The sequence below is a fragment of the Sander lucioperca genome, chromosome 19 (assembly GCF_008315115.2).
Source record: "Sander lucioperca isolate FBNREF2018 chromosome 19, SLUC_FBN_1.2, whole genome shotgun sequence".
In the NCBI taxonomy this organism is placed as follows: domain Eukaryota; kingdom Metazoa; phylum Chordata; class Actinopteri; order Perciformes; family Percidae; genus Sander; species Sander lucioperca.
Window position 1 is genome coordinate 26,619,379 of NC_050191.1, and position 24,741 is coordinate 26,644,119.

General features: G+C 40.3%; 2 protein-coding genes across 3 annotated transcripts in view; both read right to left on the minus strand.

The window, feature by feature from the left end:
* si:dkey-119m7.4 (uncharacterized protein LOC560629 homolog) overlaps positions 1-19,180 on the minus strand; it is a 29,863-nt gene extending 10,683 nt beyond the window's left edge. The window contains exons 1-6 of one of the 2 annotated variants that reach the window (XM_035995379.1): positions 15,645-15,720; positions 15,293-15,295; positions 15,022-15,165; positions 14,661-14,815; positions 2,631-2,799; positions 309-432 (exon numbers count right to left, since the gene is read on the minus strand). In XM_035995379.1, the coding sequence (XP_035851272.1) occupies positions 309-432; positions 2,631-2,799; positions 14,661-14,815; positions 15,022-15,165; positions 15,293-15,295; positions 15,645-15,646 (597 nt within the window). In that variant the 5' untranslated portion in view covers positions 15,647-15,720. Of the gene's footprint in view, positions 1-308; positions 433-2,630; positions 2,800-14,660; positions 14,816-15,021; positions 15,166-15,292; positions 15,296-15,644; positions 15,721-18,829 lie in introns of those variants that run through there. The other variant, XM_031285640.1, reaches the window with a different exon arrangement.
* Positions 18,966-24,741, minus strand: part of tube1 (tubulin, epsilon 1) — a 38,539-nt gene continuing 32,763 nt past the window's right edge. The window contains exon 13 of the mRNA XM_031285634.2: positions 18,966-19,028. The gene's annotated coding sequence lies outside the window, so the exon portion shown is untranslated. The remainder of the gene's footprint in view (positions 19,029-24,741) is intronic.

Genomic DNA, 24,741 nt, shown 5'->3' on the forward strand with positions numbered 1-24,741 from the left:
CATATGTTTCCAGCTGACTAGTTATAAAACAAGAATCTTGTAAAATGGGTCCAGTCTATGATCAATGCAGAATACATGGAAGTACAGAGAAACATAACGGTTATGTTTCTCTGTACTTCCATGTATTCTGTGCCAACATTACATTGAAACTGTTTTCCACCTTTGTCTGAAATCAAGGACTTACTGTTTTCAAAAATTGGTAAATCTGCACAGGCTTTCAACTTCAGTTTTGGCTGTAATGGGTATTTGTTATTATTGACATTTTGAAAGGATTAAATGAATGTAGTAGTAAATTGTTGCATCTCTACCGGACACATCTCCAAATCTTTGGTGAGGGGCTTCCCATTCATCTGTGCTGCTTTTCGGATCAGTTCCCAAGCTTCCTCTTTTCTGTCATTGGCTATTAACCAGCGAGCTGACTTTGGCAACACCCTGACAACATAAAGACACATTGTTCAGATGACTCACTGTGCTGCAGGGGGGCACTTTGATAGACATTTCACACTGTGGCCAAATTGATTGGTTATAGGCCTATTGTCGAGAGAAAAAGAGCATTGCCTAAAACTGGAACACTTTAATAGAATGCAGCCATTATTCAGGTTTGTTTACATGACTAAATCAACTTTTGAACGTACACATGTTCGACCAAAACAAGTTCCTTCCCGAGCCCATTTAGCAGAGGCACCTTGGCTCCGTCCAAGAGGACTGTGTTTGGTTTAAAGAAATGGCAATAAACCAGAGCATGTTTATTCTCCTATCCAGGATTGCTGTGTGGACTAGCCAGACCGTCCTCTGCAGCGCTGTGGAGGAAGGTCTGGCAATGCGAGACTACTCTGGAACTGTCCTCCCTCCTTTGTTAGATTAGCCGAGTCTAGAAACGGCTTCAAAAAGACTCTTAAAGGTCCTATGACATGATGCTTTTTGGATGCTTTTATATAGGCCTTAGTGGTCCCCTAATACTGTATCTAAAGTCTCTTTTATATAGGCCTTAGTGGTCCTCTAATACTGTATCTGAAGTCTCTTTTATATAGACCTTAGTGGTCCCCTAATACTGTATCTGAAGTCTCTTTTATATAGGCCTTAGTGGTCCCCTAATACTGTATCTGAAGTCTCTTTTATATAGGCCTTAGTGGTCCCCTAATACTGTATCTGAAGTCTCTTTTATATAGACCGCCAGTTCTAGCCACTGGGGGACCATAGGCAGGCTGGGGGAACGCATATTAACGTTAAAAAAACCTCATAAAGTGAAATTTTCATGCCATGGGACCTTTAAAAACAGATTTCTACTGACTTTCTTTCCCTGTTAAGGAGCTGTAATGTATCTGAGTCCTCTGTATATGTCTGTGTATTCTGTTTATAGCTTCTTAATTTTCTGTATTTGTATCCTGTGAAGCACTTTGTTTTAAAAGGTGCTATATAAATAACATTTTAATTACTTACTACTGTATAAGTAAGATCTATAGCAAGAGGAACGCAGAAATACTGCTCAAAGTAGGTCTTTGCATAAAAGGATCTCCTTTCTCATTGACTTTAACAAAGCACAACACAACCCAGGCAGTCGTTGATTTCAAAGACACTTGCCATCCGTACACACTAGGGATGTCCCGAGCAGCTTTTTTGGCCCCCGACTTCGTTCCAATTTTTTTAATATTGAATATCTGCCGATACCGAGTCCCAATCCGATACTTGTATTTGCCTAGATAATAGAGCTACACACCGTTATTTTGGGTTTACAAAAATAACTAAGTAAACAAATTAACTGAAAGATGTCTTTAGCGTAAAGCGTGATTTATGGTAGTGTGAAGGCTAGACGCAGACCTTTCCCCGTAGCCTATGTAAGTGGCCTGATGTTTATACTTGTGCGCTGGTGTGTGCGTTGAGCCGGCATGTGTGTGTGTGTGTGGGGAGTGTGTGGTAGAGCGAGGGAGAAGTGAGAGAGTGACGGTGATTAGCTTCAGACTGAGTAGCGACTCTAGAGTCATAGTGAGAGAAACAAAGTGTCTCCCCTGTTCTTTCTGACCACGGTGGGAACTCTGGAGCAGGAAAAGTTAACCCTCTCCTTGATTTCATGTTGTTTATGGAGAAGGAGAACCAGGAAATGAGTCGGGGTAAATGCATTTTTCTAAAGGTGCACGTCAACGTAGGTCTACGGCGTAGGTCCATGTCTCCATGTACCTATGTATGTAGCCACGGTGTAGATTTTACGCAGAAGCATAAATTACGCTTAGTACATTTAACTTAGTGCAGCTAGCATTTTTGTAAAACTCACATATACCATCAAGGTAAAACTTTATAATAACCATCACTAATAACAGACCCTCCTCCGCAGCGCTGTGGAGGAAGGTCTGGCAATGCGAGACCACATGTGCAATAACTCGGCTAAATTTGCACGTGATGTAGAATTCTTTCGAGATTGCTCCTGTGTTTTTGTGTAAAATTGTGTTGTATGTATTACATTCAGAAAACATTGTTGTACTTCATGTCTTTGTATTGTTGTCTAGGTTTATTTGTACGTCGTTTGTACAGTATGTGTTTTTTTTTTATCTGACTTCAGATCAAGTTTCCCATTTGGGATAATAAAGTGACTGAAGTGAATCAAATCTGGGTTACACTGCTGCCCACCCACTCACCAGATGTAAAAGATGAAGAGGAAACCAGGTGCTGAGATTGCTAGCTGCAGTTTACGCCAGTCTCTTATGAGGTACGCAATACCGGCCAGCAAAATGTAGCCAGCGCCAAAGAAGTAGTCAGTGATTAAAGCAGCCAACATCCGCTGCTTACATCCTGTCCACTCTATCCCTGCATGGGAGACAAACAGGGCAGGGACATACTGTATGAATTACATGTCATACTGTATGTACATACAATAACTCTTTAAGAAACTACATGTACAGGTGTATCAGCCCAGTCCAATACATATCAATCAGCAGGTTATTTTCTCAGACTTGACACAACTCGTGTAGAGCCACAGAAGACACAGAATTAGTTGTACTTTTCATTACTAGTAGGGCCTTTTTGTGTTATATCAGTGGACTGTCCCTTATTTTTTTTAACTCTGGTTATTCATCCATCTCTGAAAAATAGTGTAACAGTATTTAAACAGTTTAAAGTGAAAACAATTCACTATTTTAGACTTGCTTTTTTATTGATGTTTTGGTTTGTTTGTTTATTAACTGTCATTTTTGTCTTGCTTTTTTTTTTAATTGCTTTCTTATATTAACTGCTCGTTGTTTTTATCAAAATGAATGTAAAGCACTTTGTAACTTGTTTTTGAAAAGCACTTCATAAATTAAGGTATTATTGTTATTATTTTTCAAACTGAACTTAAGGTAAATCAAAACAACAGCTTGAAAAGGATCTCAGTGACCACAAACTGGCAATTACAACAGGAAGACACAAAAAGTCATGGCAACCAAAAGAAAACTGAACATGTGGTCACTGTTCAATAGGTGAGGTTGAGACAGAGATGCACTCTCCTACAATGTGAAGCATTCAATGACACAAGGAACATTTATTTTAACAAATTTAACTCTGTAATCCCAGATTTCAAAGAGACTAGTGCAGTGCCCGTTGAAACTGTGCCTGTTTGGAACGGGCCGATTACTTGGCCTGTGGTATTGCTGCTCGTAGAATTCTTCAAAGCCAAATTGTACCCCGAAATTACTTACAGAAGGACCCCAAACCACTTAATATGCAACTCCACTGTATAGCCTACTACTGACTTACAGTGTAGGCTACGTCTACATCAGAGGAAGACATTGTACTACTGTATTTACCTGACAGAGAACGGGGGAGATTCAGAATGTAATCACAAAATATCACTATGACAATGTGGAGTAATCAGACATTAGTGTCATGGACTCATGGCAGTGCGCTACCCACCTGGCCCATTATGAGAGCTAATCAGCACATATCTGCGTTCATCAACCATCAGAACCGGACCGTGTGTGTGTGTGTGTGTGTGTGTGTGTGTGTGTGCGCAGAGAGAGAGAGAGAGAGAGAGAGAGAGAGAGAGAGAGAGAGAGAGAGAGAGAGAGAGAGAGACGGTGTTGTCTCGTGTCGTATGATCATTAATGAATTTAACATTTCAGCAGAGGTGCTCATTTCCATACAGGTTTAGTGGCTTGACGGTTAACGGGGGTATTTTGGCGACAGTAATGTTATTAGTGTTGTAAGTTAGCAGTAGACTTACGTAATTAACCCAAACCTGGGGTGAGTCTGATGAAAACTGATGTGTCTGCCGTGTTCAACTCTGAGATGTTCTCGCATTGCACAGCGCTCTGAAGGAATAATCTCAGAGATTACGTTATGTTCTGCCAGCTCACAGCAACTTAATACAATAGCAGGATAAGAGTCCCCCCCCCCCGCTGTTGTAAAGCGTTCTGCATGTGGCGTCTGCGTGTGATGTGCAGGTTACCTTCCCCCCAAACACAGACACACATGTATACATACAGATACGTCTCGCTTTACTAGATAGATAGCCTGCCTATAAGTGGCATCACGCTCTGTCTCTGTCTGGTTGTGCTTTGCATGCGTGGTATTCTGAAACGTCCTTAAATTCGGGAATTGTCGTTTGTTTATTCAAAGTCAAAGACAGTAGTGCAACTTTGCACGTTTTTGTGGGTCTGAGGTGTATGTCACATTTTAGCTGCCAAAGTGTAGTATATGACCATTCTATAACTTTCTATAAACTTTGCTTAAAGGTTTGTTATAAGGGAGTCCTATGAACTTTACTCTACACTTACTGAGAACATCTGGAAATTGTTAACATGAGTAGGGGTCCCCCCAAGACAGAAAAGACCTTTTTTGGAGTTGTGCCAGATAACAGGCATTGATTGGCTAAGTTCTGTGTCGAACCATGTACTCACACATATCACGCCCTATGTTGATACAATGCATAGGATATATACGTTGCTCACACAAAGGAAAGGCAGAACGACTTTTGGAAGAATTTGAGTTGGTCGTTCTCCAAGCTTCCTGCAGGAGTTTGTTAAATTGATGCTGAATCTTTGCTTGTAATAAACCTTTTTATAATCAAGATCAGTGTCGGCGGATTCCTCTTCATACAGCATCACAGCATTACTATTTAAGACACCACAATTTTGGCGACGAGGATGGGATCGGTTGCATCTCCCAGGTCATCGTTTCATCATGGGCACCCAGGGACTGACTCCCGCTTCATTGGTCGACTATGAGGTGAGCTTTCTCACTATTTGGGCGCTGGTCAGTTCATGTGTGGCTCTGTGTGTGCGTTGAGGGATTGCACCGTGTCGAATCTGTGTGTATTTTGTGTAGTGATTGCTGTGTGATGGGGTTCCGTTTTAAATTATTTGTATTAAAATCAACGCAGACAGAGGGAAGTGTGAGTTAACATATGAGAAATAAGAAGAAAACAAAGCAAAAGCTTAAGCAAGCTAGAGAAACAGAGGAAAAGGAATATGAGACAAATGAAGCAAAGGCTTAAGAAGTTAGAGAAACAGAGGAAAAGGAAGTTTAAGTGAAGAAATAGAGAAAAGGGAGAAAAAAGTAAGGGATTAAGGAATATTCACATAGACAATGTGAAAAGGTTTTAAGGAATAGGCAAATTGGTTTAAAGAAAACAGTTTAACCCTGGCCAGGGCAATTTGGCTTAAACAACATAAAGAAAGAAAAAGGAAACAAGAGAAAACAAAAACATGAAGTAATAAGGAGAAGAAAAAGGAAATAAGAGAAAATAAAAGAATACAGAAAAGAACAGGAACAATAAAGAGAAACCAACAAAAACAAAGAATAAAGGATAACGCCGTTAATCTGACATAAAAAGCCCTTTGAAAAAAGGCGATCATAGGATGGGCCGTAGTCTTGAACTTTTATTAGATGAAAAGTTTGAGCCAGTTCTGAGAACTGAGGTGTAGACTAACAGTTCAATGGTAGGTTTGCCGATCGATGCATTGTTGACGAATAATGTTCGAAGTAGACCCCATTGGACATCTATATCTAAGGTAGCAAAATAATAAAAAAAAAAAAAGACAAAAAAAAAACAAAACGGCGGAAAGCAAGCTCTTTTTAGGAATTACATGCATGAATGATGTCGACTTTTGTGTGTATGAGAGAGAGTGTGTGTGAACAGCGGTGTGAGTGTGAACAGTGGTGTTTCTGCTGTGTGTGATAGGCTGTGCATGCGTTATAAGGATCCTATATTAGATATATATGAAATATTCTGTTCATTATGGCTAAAAATATGAATCTCTTTTTCAAGAGAACGTTTTCAAATGTGTTAAAACGTATGAGCCTTCTTTGGGTGGACTTTGTTAAATTAGGTAAAAGACATAAATTGATATGAGCCCCTAGGAGGACTTTTGTTTAATAATCTTATGAATCTTCAAAAACATATAAAAACTTATGAGCCCCTTTGGAGGACGTGAAAATAGATTAGTCTAATCTATAGTATAAATAAGAAGCTTCAAACTAGTATTTGTGTTTTATGTGTTGTGTTGGTTTGTTTTGTCCTGTGTCATTGTTGTTTTAATGTGGTCTTTTGAAGGGAAAAATGGAGAGACAATAGGTCTGTCTGTTGAGAGAATTTGTAAGAATCATTAAGTTTTCCCTGATTTCTTTGAGATCGTTTAAACTGCTTTATGATAGCATATTGCTATTTGCATTATCTGCTGCTTTGAAACTAGTGAGATTAAGAAATTCTATGTTAAAGTAAGCTGAGTGATTCTTTAGCTATTCTTTTGGTTGAGTGTGAGCCTAGGTTCTTTAACTCCAGTGGAGTTCCACTCACTGTGAAATCACACTGTTGACTGATCTGCGCATGTCCAAGAATGCTAGGAATTCAGTTTTCACAGAAAGTTTAGGCCACTCCTTACCTGCACTAAAGGGCAGAGACGGAGCGGCTGAAGAAGAAGGGGGGTTAAGTGCAGCTCAGTAAAACATTAAAGTGGCTGTTGCTTGACTATTTAACTATTTGATAGGGATCCATTAAATTTATAAATGAGAGTTATGTTGATGGATAAAAAAAAAAAAGAGAGAGAAAAATGTCATAAACACCTAGAGAAATGGCATTAGAATTTGAAATGTCCTTCTAATTAGGAAGCCTTAACTATGCTTGCTTCTGTAGCATGAAAAGAAAGATTGGGAGAAAGATATGAGGATAAAAGTAGGATAAATAAGGCTCAGGCCTGAAAGAAAAAGGAAAAAGAGATTAATAGTTGGCATAGGTGATTTGCTGGAACTCAAATCAGTGATTGATCAACCTGGATTAAGAAAAGTCCAGCCTCTATACCTCTATTGAAAGAAAGAGATGAGAGGACTGATTGATGGGCTTCAGGATTGTCACCTCTGCCATTTTAAAATGTTGGACCACTTGTTTTGAGTGGCGAGGCATCTAAAATGATTTTACTTTGAATAAAACAATTCAAAAATTTGATAATACTATAAGGTTTTTGATTTTGCTAAAGTTCTCCACTGTTACCTGTGGTTATGTCATTGCACCAAGGAAATGAGTGACATTTGTGAAGGTGGAAAACCGAATGAATGAATCTGATTCCTGTGAAGAAACAGCGAGTAATTCAATCCTAATCAAACAGTTAGAGTTAATAATGGGTAACTATTGTTACAAAAGATGGTCAGGAAAGCTGAGAGAAGATGTTAAGTGTATGCTGTAGAAAGGGAAATGAAAGTTTTATGGGATAATGGAAAAAGGCATGACTTTAAGAGAAAGTTAAGTGTACAATAAGGTACTAAGGTGGTTAAAGACAGAAAGAGAGTGTTGTGAAAGTGACAGAAAGACAAAGAAAGAGATAAATGTCCTTTTGAATTAGGATACTGGAGTTCATACTAATATTGTTGTTACAGAGACAACTGTAGCATTGGGGTTATAATCTACAGGAGGGAAGACGTTTAGATGAAAATAGTAAAAACTGCTATACAACAAGCACCAAAAACTTAGGGAAAAAGAGATAAATTATGTAATTTTCAGGAATGACTAATGGCAATTTCCAAGACAAATTGCTTTTGGATTTTATTGTAATCTGACATATCATAAGAAATGAATAGAACAAACATATGTTTATGGAATATGATGTTTTATTGTTGTTAGACTGTTCAACAAATATATAGGCCTATAAGTCCAGTTGAACTGATTAGCTGTTTAAATGCTTAGTTAGTTGACAGGACTGTTGGGATCATTTCTAGCTTCAGAAATGTGAGGATTTTCTACATTGTTACTTTTAGTATTTTAAGTACATATTTTATGATACTTTTCTTACTTAGGTAATATTTTTGTAGCACCATTTTGAATCAATGATGTCATAGGTTAGAAGTAAGAAAACTAAAATTAGTATGATTAAAAGTACAAGTAATGCTTCTCGGAGGTGTTGTGTTTTGTGTTTATTCAGTGTGCCTCGATGGATGTCAGAGCAGACCTGTCTCACTCCTCTACAAGCTGATTTGGTAGTCAACTTTGGTCCCATCCCCCACCACTTGCACCAGAAACTGCATCTGGAGCTGGAGCAGCAGAGAAGGAGGGGCGACAGATTTACTGTCCATGGTTAAGTGACTGAATTGGACACCCAGATGGCTGTCAGGGCATGACCAGAGACTGACATTAAAGAAGTAACGTCACACATGCCTACAAAGTACTTTGGTGAAACATTCACAGATTAACTAATAATTGAGAAGCTGAAACAACCATAAAGATGAATCCGAGCTCCAAAAGTAAGAAGAAAATGAAACATCTGGAAACTAAGGGCAGACTGAGGTTTAGGAAGACAAAGGAGGATGGTGATGATGATGACCAGAGTGATTCAGAAGAGTGTGATGAAAGTGAAGATGGAGACAGTAATGAAGATTTGGAGAGCAGAGGAGCTACAGGACTTCATCCTGCAGCGATTAGCATAGAAGAGATTGAAAGAGACATGGAGCAATTGGAAGAGCACTTGGAGAAGCTGAAGATACAGAGGGAGAAATTGCTGAAAAAAGGGTCCCAAAAAGTGAAAGAACAGGACCGAGAAACTCTTAGAACACTCAATCAAATGCAGCTGGTGGAGAATAAGAAGAAGAAGAAGCAGGCCGTGGTTTTGCAAAATCAATGCCCACCAAAACAACAGTCACCGCCACAACTTCAGCCGAGCAACGTCCAACCGCAGTTGTCCCAACCACCACTAGTGGTTCCAGTTGTTTTATATCCACAGCCAGTTTTTGGACAGATACAGAACTGGAGAGGAAGAGGACGAGGAAGCTTAGGCAGAGGAAGAGGAAGAAGATTTGATTCATACTCTATGCAATCTCCACAAGCGTGTTTCAATTATGGACAGGATGGACACTTTGCCCGTGAGTGTAATAGACCAGGAAGAAACTCCAGAGGAAATTACAGAGGAGGACCGGTGAACCCTTATAGGAGTCTGGAACCAAGATTCTAGAGATGCCCAGAAGATCTGAAAGGGGTGTCAGCTGGTGTCATCAGGACCAGAAAGAGATCCAACAATTGAGGACAAGGACTGTCGCAAGTTGGTACAGATCTGCACAGATGAGCGTCTGACCAGAGAAAGAGGGAGGAGTGAGAGAGATCGGATTTGCTCTGACGCATCGACGCATCGACGCATCGACACATTGACACATAAAAAGGAGGTAATGCACCAACAAACACACAATTTGAAAATACAAATACTCTAAAGAAGTAATTATTTTTGCTTTTAAAATAGAGTTACTCCTATGTGAACACACCTATGTGAAGGGTTAAGCCAGACATCTAAATTAAGAAAATTGGTATGAAAACCTTATATTTTGTCAGTATCTGGTGAAATATATTCTGTTAAATTTGTAATGATATTCCTGTGACAGCTTCTAACAAGACTAGTGACAAATATGCTACTTTGGTTGGTGTGTCAGGAAATGTTAAAAGAACATTTCACTGTTTTATTTTTGTGCTCTAATGACATTTAGTTTACAACTTTTGAAGATGTTTCTATTGTTTGAGTGTTGCCCAGATAATTTATTGGGAAGTAATCTCATGTATGAATTTGAATTGGATTGATGTAAAGTTGTTACAAACAGCAGATTGAGAGTGCTGTTCTCAGAATTTGGTTAAAAGTAAGCTTAGAACAATTGTGTAACTAAAAGTAAAATAGGGATGCATAGAGAATGCATAAAAACATTAGCAGTGATAATGTGAGAAAAGATAAGACAACTCCCAATCACAGATATAGTCTACTCAAATTAAAAGTTGTTTGCATTGGTTTATTTGTTGTTTATAGTGTACCAGTCATGTGTTCATGACTTGTCTCTAAGATTTGCGAATGGAAATCAGTTATTATAGCCCAATGATGGATCAGCATCTTTTGGCATTTATATAGCGGTTTAGAAATCTGATTTGAATTTCGCTATTCTGCATAAGTTGCAGTGGTGTTACTTAAGCTAGTAAATGTTAAAAGGTAAAAAACAAATAATAATAACTTACAAAAACTCCAGAGTGAAGCTCTGTAGTTTATTGAATTTTGATAGTGATTACAATTTACTGGAGAGGAACGATTGTTCTGCATATTACATTAGCAAGCAGACTTGGTTTGTCTTGTGTCTAATTTAAACAGGAATGTCACATAGATGAGGTTGACAGAGTTGGACATGAGGAGATTTATTACACCCACTATCTGGTAACCAAACAGTGAGGAGAGACTTTTGTGTGGTACTTTGTAGAAAGCAAGTAATTACATGCTATAAAATGATTGGCTCTTAAAATAAATTTGGTCTTCTCTAGTCCCCAATTGGCTACACCAAGACGTGTTAAAAAGGGATGTTTATGATTTGTTTGATTTAATTTGTTGAAGGTGTGATTGATGCATCAGGATAAGAGTTATTTTTTTTAGAAATGATGACTTTTGTTGCTGACTATCAATGGTCGGCGAAGAGGGAATTAGACATGTCATTTAAAATGAGGGTTTGGTTTACTGTATGCTTTTTCACATTTCTTTGGATTTTGTAGTGGTATTTAGTGTTTGTCTTATTAATCAAAGGGGGGAAATGGAAATGGAAAGTGATTCATATTATCATATATTATTTTTGATATTATTAATTTTTATTCTTATTTGATGTTTTTAATTTTCATGTGTTGTTTTGCAAACGATACTGGTCAGTGTTTTCTTTTCTTCCAGAGCATATGGGGTAATGTGCAGAGGGGATTCAGATACAAATATGGACAATATGAAGGAACTAGGAGACTTCTGAACCAGGATGGTGTGGATCTGTTCAGATTTCACCGCATCAACATTACTGAGAAGCTGCAATGTAGTGGACTACATTCCTGTGTTTGTCTGATATATACATGTTTGCATAAGTAAAGCATATTTTGTATCATATTTTTGTATTAATTGCTTGAATAATGAAGTTTTTGTCATGAAGTGAATATATGGAGATCTCAGATGTTTTTCTTTTTTGTTGACGCTTAGGGAAATGGGGTCCAGGCAGGGAAAGGTCCAAAGGATGGTCCTATGGGTCGACTAGCCTGAATTTGGACATTGTTTTGATTTTATTTCATTTTCTGAGGTTTTTACATGTATTTGCTTATACCATAATTCTACATAAATTGATAAAGATTTATTTTCTAATTGATCTGGAGTACTAAGGTGGTCGCCTAGGCAGAGGGACCGTGAGTGAATTTTCCTATCTTGATTGATTGATGGTTACTTGAAAAGACAGCTGCCAGATGGGTTTTTCGCTCTCACACTCCAACGATTAAATTTTGTTACACTCTATAAATTTGTTTACACTCCGAAAGTTATATTATAAGGAACATGTTATAATGAGAAATGTTATTCTTACTCTTTTTGTTTTTCGAGACTTTATTAAGTCTCGAAGAGGGGGAAATATGTAGTATATGACCATTCTATAACTTTCTATAAACTTTGCTTAAAGGTTTGTTATAAGGGAGTCCTATGAACTTTACTCTACACTTACTGAGAACATCTGGAAATTGTTAACATGAGTAGGGGTCCCCCCAAGACAGAAAAGACCTTTTTTGGAGTTGTGCCAGATAACAGGCATTGATTGGCTAAGTTCTGTGTCGAACCATGTACTCACACATATCACGCCCTATGTTGATACAATGCATAGGATATATACGTTGCTCACACAAAGGAAAGGCAGAACGACTTTTGGAAGAATTTGAGTTGGTCGTTCTCCAAGCTTCCTGCAGGAGTTTGTTAAATTGATGCTGAATCTTTGCTTGTAATAAACCTTTTTATAATCAAGATCAGTGTCGGCGGATTCCTCTTCATACAGCATCACAGCATTACTATTTAAGACACCACAAAAGCTCCGCTGCTTTCTTCGACCCTCTCTGTCTCTGGTCCTCAGGGTGAGAGGGGGAGTGGCCAGCTCTCTGTCTCTGGTCCTCAGGGTGAGAGGGGGAGGGACCAGCTCTCTGTCTCTGGTCCTCAGGGTGAGAGGGGGAGGGACCAGCTCTCTGTCTCTGGTCCTCAGGGTGAGAGGGGGAGTGGCCAGCGGCTAGAGGAGCAAAAGTCAATGTGTGCTTCTTAACTGGTCTCTCAGAGCAATTGACACTGTATTCTCTAGGAGGAGCACTGGTACGGGTGAGCCAGCATGTCCTGACGGGACGTTTGCTGCGGGGTATACGATGGACGGCTGGGAGAAATGGCGTGTCGTGTGTCTCTCTGCTCTTTCCGTGGAGGACGTTGAGGATATCTACCTATTTGGAACCATGATAACTGGACTGCTGCTGATTGGAGGATGCTTCGCTCTGGTTTATCGAGAAATTAAAAAGACTTTGGTAGCTGTCCAAAGCCCAAGGAAGCTGCCTGGCCTGACTGAAGCTGTTGAAAAAGCGATCAGTTTGCAAACTGGGACTATTAATCGCGTGATGGAAAACAACATGGTAATGACCCGCGGCTTGGATACCATCATGAGGAAGGTCATGGATTTGGAAAGAAAAATTGACCAGTTGAACAGATGAACAATAGAATGAATGTTTAAATTAGAGCAGCCATTCGTGTAGACCAAACAAATTTAATCTTTCGGCCCCCTTATCCTGAAGAATTTTCTCAGCAGGCCAAACTCCCCCACCCTACCCTATACCCCCAGTCCCACGCCTTCGCCGCTAAATGTGCAACTGTACATTTATGTTATGTTATGTGCTGCAGTGTAAATGTACTGTTTGTGTGCTTACGTGCTGAGGTGTTTTTTCCTGTTCCCACACTGTTCTTATCTTTATGAGGATAATCTGAGAGTTGCTTTTTTTTCCCTCTCCTCTCCTTCATGTCATGCTGTATCTGTCCCTGCGAGAGTTAAGAGAGAGTTTTAAGTGCGCATGCGCGAAAGCTGGGTTCGGACAGATATTTAGAAATGATGGTCGGGTTCGGGCCGGGCTCGGTCACATCAGCGTGATAAGGCATTTGTTGTAAAATGGTGCTGCGGCTCCTTTAAGAGAGCTCAGTGTGTGTGTGTAAAGTGGGCAGAAGAGGAAGAGAGGAAGCAGACGTGTAGATGTGACCGGAGCAGAGTTGGTGGAATTAGTTTAAGTTTTGTACACTGTGTGTGTGGTGTCCGAGATAAACCCCAGACTGAAAACCAAGTTCATTCATCTGCTCACCAGAAACGGGATTTTAACCCTGACGTTATATAACATCGGCCCTGGAGGTAACGAGTCTCCCCTGGTTTTCTGATCACGGTCGGAATCGAAGCGATCAGGAAAGGTTAACACATTGAACATTTTAAATTAAACAGCTTATTAACGTGCGCTTGTTCCCTGTGTGCGCTCATCTGTTGACATTTCCGAATGCCTTCCAGTTGCTTCATAAAAGCGGGCTTTCCACACAAACAAACGTACATGTGTCCTTAGTATGAGAAAAAAAACAACGAGATTTTAACTGTGTCCGGCTCGGGTCGGGCTCGGACATAAATATCATAATGCCTGACGGGCTCGGGCCGGGTTCGGTCATGGCTCTGTCGGGCTCGGGCCGGGTTCGGACAGAAAAATTCGACCCGATCCAGGCTCTAATAGACACAGACAGACAGACGTTTATTCAATTTATAGATAGATTAATGTAAATTCAAAATTAAACTCTCTCCTGGGTGAACGAGAAAGGGCTTATCTTGCTGCCCAATATATACAAACATGCCACAACCTGAAGGACAGTGAATGACTACACACACACACACACACACACACACACACACACACACACACACACACACACACAGTAACATACATACAGTAACTGTTTGTTGTGTTTTGTCTGATGCTTTGGCAACATTGTTATTGAAACGTGCATGCCAATAAAGCCCCTTGAATTGAAAAAATGAATTGAAATGAATTGAGAGAGAGTGAGAGAGAGTATATAGAAATAGAATTACCTTCTTATCCCTATTGATTTTTAGGAGAAAGTATTGGTTTATTTTGACAAACATTTGAATATCCACGGCTGAGGAGGGTGCTCCTGCTTCTCAACCTGTCCATCAGTGACACTGTCAATCTCTAAGTGGTTTTCTTTAAGCAAACAGTTGCTAATGAGATCTATGAATTGTCTTGAGTATCTGCGACATTCTCTCTGGTGAGACATGTTGCTATTGAGGAGGGGGAGGGGGGGCAGTATATCTCATATCTCATCCATAGACTGTTTAAGACAGGTCAAACCTGAATCATCGTCTTTCTTTAAGACACTGACCTAGGACAAAGGCACTCATGGTGACACCAGAGACAGATGTTCCAACCATAAAGCGAAGGGCGATGTAGACGTAGAAATTAGGGGCGAAAGCAACACCGACCCCAGAGACAGCCTGGATGGCTAGGTTAAAAAGAATGATGATCCTGCGACCATACCTGGAACAAGACAAGACATTTCCGAACTTGGTCATTCCAAACTAAACTTTTTTTGAAATTATGTGTAATTCTAAGGCAGCACATGATGAATTAAAAGAAACAAGTCTAGAAAGTAATGCAGAAGACAGACATGGGAACAAGTGGTAAGGAGTTACGTCATCTATTCAATTAGTGCTCTGAAGATGGATGGGTGTCATCAAACGTACTTATCAGCCAAGCTTCCAAACAAAACGGCTCCAACTAGGAGGCCCAACATGTATATGGAGGAGCCCATGATGTTCAGGTTGGCACTGTCACAAACCAGGTCCCACTGCAAGAAGCACAGAACAGGTTCAATAAAAAACTGTTTTCTTCATTCTGTCACGTTTCGTCCCAGTCAAGTTTCTGTTTTTTAATTTGTTTCATGCTTTGTTAGTTTTCCCATTTCCTGTTTTATTTTGTAGGTTCTCTGTTCTCTCTTGTGTTGTCTTGTTTTACTTCCTGTTGTATATTTTCCCGCCTGTGTGATTACCAGTCCACCGCCCTAATGTGTTGCACCTGTGTCTCATTGTCTCCCCTGTCTTGTGTATTTGAGTTCAGTCTTCCCCTTACCCCAGTGCGAGATCGTCTGCTTCCATGTGTTCAGCCTTCGAGCGTTTTTCCCTATGTCCTGTTATCCTGAGTTCCTGTTGTTCCCCTTGGATTTTGACCATTGCCTGTTTTCCTGGATTTTCCCTTTGCCTGCCGTTTACTGGACACTGCTGCTTGGACTTATTAGCTTGCTAATAAACCATTGTATTTTACGTACCTGAATCGTGTATATGTGGGTCCATTTCCATGTGCGTGATACATTCATTTCTCATCGTTCCGTCCTTGAGGCTGAACAAGAGACCTGCTCTGTGTGAGAACCATTCACAGTATAGTGTTCCCTAGATGCATGTATTTGGTGGGGGGTTTAAGGGTCCTCCCTCAATAATATGTGATGTTTTTCATTAAAAAAAGCATATGCAATTTCACATCATTTTGGACCATTATTATTACCAAATCTGTGACTAAAACGTTGGGAAAGCTAGAGCAGATAATAAATAAATAACACAGAGCTGAGAAAAGTCATGTGGTTAGGTTTGATGCTCACATTGATTTTACATTCATTGGCTTAGGTGGTACCCAAAACGGCTCGGGTGCTGCACCTTAGCCTTGTAATGCTAGGAAAAACCCTGTATACCACTAAGGGTCCTTAAATTATCAACAGCTGGACATTTACAGAGCCACTTCCCATCAAGATTCACCACAGCTGGTGCACTGACACGATTTGGAATCTTTAACACTCAAATGCAGACAATTTCTCCTACCTAATGCAATAATGTCTGTGCAATAACTTTTGTATTCACTACTTCTTATATTTCTATTTTTTATAGATTTTATAGATATTTTATTTATTTATACCATGGGTAATAGGTGTATTTATAGTAGGAGTATGTGTATGAGGCAACCAGGTCTCAAGCCAGTTCGTGAAATGGTCACGTTATTTTGATTTATTGATTTGTGTATAGGTCACGATTTTCTTGTTTATTTCGTATACAGCTCATGATTTTCGAACGTTACCGTTTCACGAACTGCCATGATGCTGGGCTGCTCTTGGGGACGCAAAAACAAGGAAATTAAACGCCACACGCTGGCGACAACAACAGGACGGACCGCCACACGCGGCCAAAAAATGGGAAATTAAACGCCAAATGCCGGCGACAACGGAACGGAACGCCACACGTGGGGGACATGAAACGCCACACGCCGGCCAAAACAAAGGGATGGTTGAGGTTAGGAAAAGAAGAACTGGGAAAGGAACCGTCACACGCAGGACACGCCGACAACAACAGGACGGTTGTGGTTAGGAAGAGAATAACGCGGAATAGAACTGCAACACGCGGGACGCGATCCCCGGTCTCCGGGGTGAAAGTCCGGTATTGTTTGACCCATCCACCATCCTGACCAACCTCCCTACGCGGATTTTTTGCTTTTCATACTACTCCCTACCGTTGTCGTGTTGTGATCACGAAATATGCTTCCCATTTAAATACATTAAATTAAAATTTGTGATCACCACACGAAAAAAACGACATAATCGTGTCCTGTTCAAGAATCAATAGATTCAATAACGTAACCATTTCACGAACTGCCATGAGGCTGGGCTGTATGAGGCCACGAGTAAGGGTTGTGGGGGTGAGGTGTGTGCATATATTTTGTATTGTATTTAAATGCTGCAAACTGGATTGCTCCAACTAAGTTTCATTGTGTAATTATATGCAATGACAATTCCAGAAACTTCTAAATCAACTGCAGATCTGACTGACTGAATGCAGCTGACCTGTCACGTAGCCGCATGTGACACTGCTTTGTCCAATCACATCACTTTGGTCATGTAACTGCTCCAGCTGCCCACCCCTCAGGTTCATGTGTTACAAAAGTGGTTTTCCATGTGGGGTCGTTGAGAGGGAGTTCCATGGGGTCCCCAGCAAAAAGGGGAATCATTTATTTGCACTATAATGCCATCCATAATGAACACAGTGACAGAATGTTTGACTATTGTGGTCATGGATTTCATACACGTTCTGTAATAAAACATCTAAAAACTAAAATCCTATCCGATGGGGGTAGCGCTGCACCATACGAGGAAAATATCCAATTGCGGTAATTTTTGAGTGATATTGCGATTGCGATATGATTCACGATATTTAAGGGAATAATCATTTTTGTATCATTAATCGGTTACACTTTACTTGAAGATACATAAGAGTGACATGACACTGACATGAACGTGTCATAAACATAAACAAGTCATAAACGTTTATGACATGCTTCTTTTAGTAAGTTATGGTTAGGGTTATGGTTAGGGTTCATGTGTCATGACAGTGTCATGTCACTCTTGTGTAGATAACTTCAAGTGTTACCCATTAATCTCATATGTATTAAAACATTTTAAAAGTGATTATAGTGTGATTTTTGTGAGGATCTGTACCAAACAAAGATGTTTTCTTTAGTCTGTAGGATAGGGTTTGTAGCAATGGTTGCTCTACAGCACCACAATACTTCATTCATAATTGTTTGACACATATGGCCCCCCTCCCCCCCACGATTTGGATATTGCACTAGTCCATATTGCGATTTTGATAAAACTGCGATTAATTGAATCTTATTAAATGGGGGTGTGTGGTCTAATTTGTGTCAATTGAGGGTTCCTTGACGATAAAAAGTTACACAACATGGTAGCGTGGCAGAGTGTGTGGGAAGGCCAGAAGATGCCTGCACTGCAGGAGTCCATCTCTCAAACCCCACCCTGTTTAAACCTGTATCAGGTATCAGCAGAGCCCACTGTGAAACACAGCTAAGCCCCTCCACATGAATTAGCTGCATGGAGTCCTCATGTTAAACTGAAAGTGCAAGGGTGTTTGAGTTAACCCTCGACCGGCTGAACGTAAGGTGAATAATAAGACGGCGCCATTCTCATATCAAAATCGATCTTCGTCTGAGTGATCTGATTTCCATTAATAAAATCCCCAAATCACCATGGATGTATCGGTCATGTCAGTCCTGTTAAGTAAAAAGTACTTGTTGGGAGTCAATTCTTAATGTAAACATTAACATGGTGCATTATAAAACATGTTTGAGGGTTGCTTCTTGCTAGTACAATTTTGTACCACAAGTTTTGTAAAATCTCTTTAATAGCCAAGCAAAATTGGGATTGGGATTGAAATTTCTCCAAACTAATTGAAATCCGATACATTTTAGACTTGATTTGAAATGTAATCGAATCGGGACCTTGTGAATCGGAATCAATTCGGTAAATCTTTTGCGATACTCAGCCTCCCCCCCCCTCCATTCTATGATGAATCATGCTCAAGTTGTGCTGACGGGAAAACATTTCACCTTGTACGATTTCATGTCACATAAAATTGATTCATTGATTGATTGAGAAACGTCAGCTGAAAACGTAGATATTACAATCTGCTAGACAAGCAGTTGGTTTTTTCCACTCACCTCAGTTACTGTGGTACTTTGGAAGGTCTCTGTGCTGTACTCCCAGCCTCTCTGGCATCTCCCAGCGGGGTGTCCATCGCCAAGAGCTACAGCACCGCTGTGGTTCAAGGGAACTGTGCAGGACAGCTCAGGCCGGCCATCAAGATGGCTGAAGTTGAAATATGAAGAGGCTGGAGCACCCGCCGCGGGACTCGAGGAGCTACACAAATGCGGAGGAACAGCCTCAGTGAAGACAGAGACGAGGTTGTGGAACGCCAGAAAGATCTGAGGTAGACAGATCCATACATACAAGATCTTCTGGAACTTCCCAAAGCCTCCAATAAGACAGATAATTTCATCAAAGTTCATTTTTCTGGCGAATCAGAAAGTCCAAAAGTGCCCCTGAAAATGGAGCTGTCAAAGATGCACAAGCAACCAGAGGCAGAAGGCCAAGTGTCAGACAAAAGTCAGAGATAAAAGACTACAACGCTGATGCGTCTCCGTGAAACAAAGCTGCCTTCAACTGCGATTCGAAAAACATGGACGTCATAAAAATGATCTGACGGAAAACAATAATCGTGAAATTGAAAGACTACATTGGGGTGTTAAATAAAACAACATGACGCCATTTACAGTAAGGGACACTCCCACTGCTGCAGTACCCTGGAATGCTTTTTTTTTGGTCTGGACGCACCCTAACAGGTAGAGAAAAGGTCCTCATTCAGATGCAGTCCCACTTGTCTTGACTTGTCGTGCTTCAGTGTGAGACACATCTGGGACTATCTGCAGTGAACTGTGCGGCTCTCTTAGGGGATGGGAGTGAACTAAAACAGGAGGGAGGTGTTTGCTCTCTGTGGGCGGAGCTGCTGTCTGATGATGGCTCAGCTGCTGCTTTAAACTCTTTCACCCTACTTCTCTTACTCCAAAAGGGTCATGACATAACGGTTAATCTTAGGTAACCCATTTAGCCTTTTATAGCCATAGTTTTTGCCATCTCTTAAGATAAACCTCACTTGGTGGAGTTTTATAGACTGAAGTGTGTAAACACTTTTAGACCGTCATAAACGGTGATTTTGAGAGTGTATATTCTCTAAAACATTGTAAACAGTTTATGGTAGGTATTATATGGCATTTCTGCTTAAGCTGTCAAACAGCTTCTTTTGTTCTCAGTGGGACATTAACCTTGGGTGAAAGTCATAAAGTTCCCTTGGCCTTTGGAATTAAAATAGCCCCACATCATCACCCTTCACCATACCTACAGATTGGCATGATTTTATGTTGGTTAGCCTAATAGCTGGTTTGATTTGCATTGAGATATGATTTTATGGAAAGTACCCCATGCCAATCTTTAGGTATGGTGAAGTGTATGTGATGATGTGGGGCTATTTTAATTCCAAAGGCCAAGGGAACTTTATCAGGATGCATAGTATCCTGGATCCATGAAATAACTAGCCTTTAAAAATAAAAATCTGCCTGCCTCTATGGGAATTGAACATAGGGGTGTACTCACTTTTGTTGCCAGCGGTTTAGACATTAATGGCTGTGTGTTGAGTTAATTTGAGGGGACAGCACATTTACACTGTTATACAAGCTGTACACTTAATACTTTACATTGTAGCAAAGTGTAATTTCTTCAGTGTTGTCCCATTGAAAGATATAATGAAATATTTACTAAAATGGTAGGGGTGTACTTACTTTTGTGAGATACTGTATATAATTTTTTTTAGAGTAGATAGATAAGAAAAGGGCACCAACAGGGGCATAGCACAAATTCTGGGCCCTGTAGAAAGGCCTTCTCTATGGGCCCCCTCTACTCAGTCCCCCCAAGCCTTGGTACATGGGGCACACGCTCTACCAGGTGAGCTACCAGGGTGCCCCATTTTTAGTTTTATTAGTTTTTAACCTGGCAATATAGTTTCAGTTTAGCTTTTCTTGAAGGTTTTAGTTTTTGTTAGTTTCAGTTTAATAAAGCTATTTTTCATTGTTATTTTCATTTTAGTTTCCTATAATAAACCTGTCTGACATTTGGCAAAGTATGCCAATGTTTTACGACAAAGATGAAAAACAGCATAGATGAAACACATGAATACTTATTTATTAATTGGGCAGGTAAAAATAGGTTTGGACAGGTTGTGATCATTTGGGCTACATTTTTGTAAGAGTTGGACAGTTTTGGCCATATTTCCAAAAATGGCTCACTCCTATGAAGGTAAATATGGTGCAAAAAGGGAGAGCTTGTAGAATACAATGTGAGAACTTGCAGAACAAAAAATCTGAACTTGTATGTTAAAATTTGCACTTGTAAAAATTTAATTTGCACTTCTAAAAATAAAATTTGCACTTGTAAAAAATATTCACACATGTGATCTGAATTTGAAGTCATACAAAGAAAAAAAACATGAGAGCTTGTAAAAAAAATCTGAACTTGTAAGTTGAAATTTGCACTTGTAGAAAATGTTCACACACCTGTATTCTGAATGTGAAGTTACAGAAAAAATATTCACAAATGTGTAGATTGATATTTACATGAACACAATGACAGCTGCAAACTTATAATGCAACATTTACTCGTATACTTTTTTTTTTACTCTGGTTCATTTTCCATCACAACCACAACTCAGTGATTACAACCTCTGGAATCTGTCACTGCAACTTCACATATGTGCTCTCTCGCATCACAAAGTGGCCAATCTGCACCTCGACTTTCACAACACTCGACGATACATTTGGTGCAAAACTAATTTGTACCTGTGGACTTAGGCTGTGGAGCTCTGAGCTAACAGAACGGGAAAAGCCTTCTTATATACAGTCTATGGGAAAAGCAGGGTTTCTATCGCCAGATGAGGGACAACTCTGTCTGGCTTATTTATGTAGCATGGAAACTTGGTGGAATAGCATGCTAGTGTTAGCTAGCTAACTAACAGCCAGCCCGCTTCTAAATAAATACCTTTTAATTATCTAAACACTTTTTAACAGTCAAACTAAAACACTGGCGGTGAGCTCCACGGCCTGCAGCCGCAGACGGACCGTCATCAGTGGGTAACAGGTGCCAAGTTTCGCATCCCTGCCGAGAATTGCATCCACTAGGGAAAATAATGAATTTAAAAGGCAAAGTACTGTTTAAAAACTAGGCAATAGTAAATCTCTTTGTCATGTTCATTAATAATGATTAGGATTTTAGAAGGTTTAGAGACATCAATGTTTTATCAGACTCTATAGTAGCATTTCCTTGTTACCTAGATGCAATTTTCGGCAGCAATGAATTCTGTAGAAATGATTGTTTCTGCCCAAGCGGGTGCAATTCTTAGCAGGGATGCACAACATCAGCAAAGCAAGCTCTGGTCATGGCCGGGGGATGGGCCGCTGCTACCGGATGTGGGGCTCTCCGTGTCCCGCTGGAGCTCCGACTGCAGGTCGAGGTCGGCAGCGAAGCTTTCTGGCAAAAGCAGTGTTACTACGCTGGTCGATCCCCACTGATGACGGTCCGTCTGCGGCTGCAGGCCCTGGAGCTCACCGCCAGTGTTTTAGTTTGACTGTTAAAAAGTGTTTAGATAATTAAAAGGTATTCATTTAGAAGCGGGCTGGCTGCTAGTTAGCTAGCTAATGCTAGCATGCTATTCCACCAAGTTTCCATGCTACATAAATAAGCCAGACAGAGTTGTCCCTCATCTGGCGATAGAAACCCTGCTTTTCCCATAGACTGTATATAAGAAGGCTTTTCCCGTTCTGTTAGCTCAGAGCTCCACAGCCTCAGTCCACAGGTACAAATTAGTTTTGCACCAAATGTATCGTCGAGTGTTGTGAAAGTCGAGGTGCGCAGATTGGCCACTTTGTGATGCGAGAGAGCACATATGTGAAGTTGCAGTGACAGATTCCAGAGGTTGTAATCACTGAGTTGTGGTTGTGATGGAAAATGAACCAGAGTAAAAAAAAAAAGTATACGAGTAAATGTTGCATTATAAGTTTGCAGCTGTCATTGTGTTCATGTAAATATCAATCTACACATTTGTGAATATTTTTTCTGTAATTTCACATTCAGAATACAGGTGTGTGAACATTTTCTACAAGTGCAAATTTCAATTTACAAGTTCAGATTTTTTTTACAAGCTCTCATGTTTTTTTTTTTGTATGACTTCAAATTCAGATCACGTGTGTGAATATTTTTTACAAGTGCAAATTCAATTTTTACAAGTGCAAATTTTAACATACAAGTTCAGATTTTTTGTTATGCAAGTTCTCACGTATTCTACAAGCTCTTCCTTTTTGCACCATATTTACCTTCATACACTCCTCTGCAACTAGTAAATAGGGATGCACTGAATCCGTCTGGTTAACACCAATTTTTAGCTGTGACTGTACCTGAAGTTGCTGCATTTTGGCTGCTGTCTGTAGATTCCTTCATGCACAACTCGTATTTTTTCGGATGTTTCATACCAAATGTTGTAACAGCGGTGATGTTGTGTATTGTTTAGGGACCACGAGACAAATCAGCATTGCAAATTGAACATGTAGCTGGACTTGAATGGCCTTCTTTTGACTGAAAGTACTGCCAAACTACACTTTTTCTGCTCACAAGATCATTTTCACTTTCTCACAGCCTACTGCATTGAACGCTCCACCTACGTAAACACCTTCCCGTAATCAACGGCGCCGTCATTACGTCGACCAGCGTAGCGCGCGTAGTGCAAGTGTAGGGTTCGGTTCGGTGGATAAAAATTCTAAGGTTCAGCAGAAACCGAACCCCGTCAAAAAGCCGAATATTCAGCCGAATCCGAATCCTGGAGTCGGTGCATCTCTACTAGTAAGTTCAGTCGGCTAAGCTCGACACGCAATCATAACTTATAACCAACAAAATCCAAGTCTCTTCTGTGTTTCTTCTTGTTTTAAGGGAGATGTATAAGACCACATTAATTTCCCCTTGCAGGATAATAAAGTTTACTTTGACTTTCTTAATTAAAACTTACTTGGTTAACACTTTTTATGAAGGTTGTGTCTGTTTTTAAGGCATTATGATGCATTGATTAAACTATTTCTAAATGTTTAAAATCATGCATGACAACTTATATGTAAATGAAAATGGACGGGGGAGGGGTGCGCGATCACGCAAGGCTAGCGTCACGTGCACGCGCCGACAGTGTTGTTGTCATTTCTTAGAATTCCTCATGGGGGCGACAGAAACTATGCACTATAGCTTTAACAAGGCCCAACCAGTCCTGTGTGAACCGAGCCATCCTCTTTTTAATGAAAAAAAGTTGCTTCCATCCGGCTGTATATACTGTCTGCCTACTTGTAGGACCAACAGGTTCATAAACTTAGAGGTTATATCAGAAAAAGGTTTACATGGTTTAATTTTCAATTATATACATTATACATTTGTTGTACTGCACATAGCTGCAGCTCCTCTTTTCACCCTGTGTGTTGAGCTCTCTGTTTTAGCTACAGAGTGAGACATCACACTTCTGTTCCATCTTTGCTGGGAGTCACACATGCTCAGTAGCTAGGTAAGGACTACTAGCCAGTCAGAAGCAGAGTATGAGGGCGTGCCCTGACAGTAGCTAGGTAAGGACTACTAGCCAGTCAGAAGCAGAGTATGAGGGCGTGCCCTGACAGTACCTAGGTAAGGACTACTAGCCAGCCAGAAGCAGAGTATGAGGGCGTGGCCTGACAGTACCTAGGTAAGGACTACTAGCCAGTCAGAAACAGAGTATGAGGGCGTGCCCTGACAGTACCTAGGTAAGGACTACTAGCCAGTCAGAAGCAGAGTATGAGGGCGTGCCCTGACAGTACCTAGATAAGGACTACTAGCCAGTCAGAAGCAGAGTATGACTAGGGTTGGGTACTGAACCCTATACTTTTACCGGTACCGACCGAGTCACGTAGTATATTTGAGAGTATTGGTTCACGTAAAATCAAATGGTGCCAAATTTCGGTAC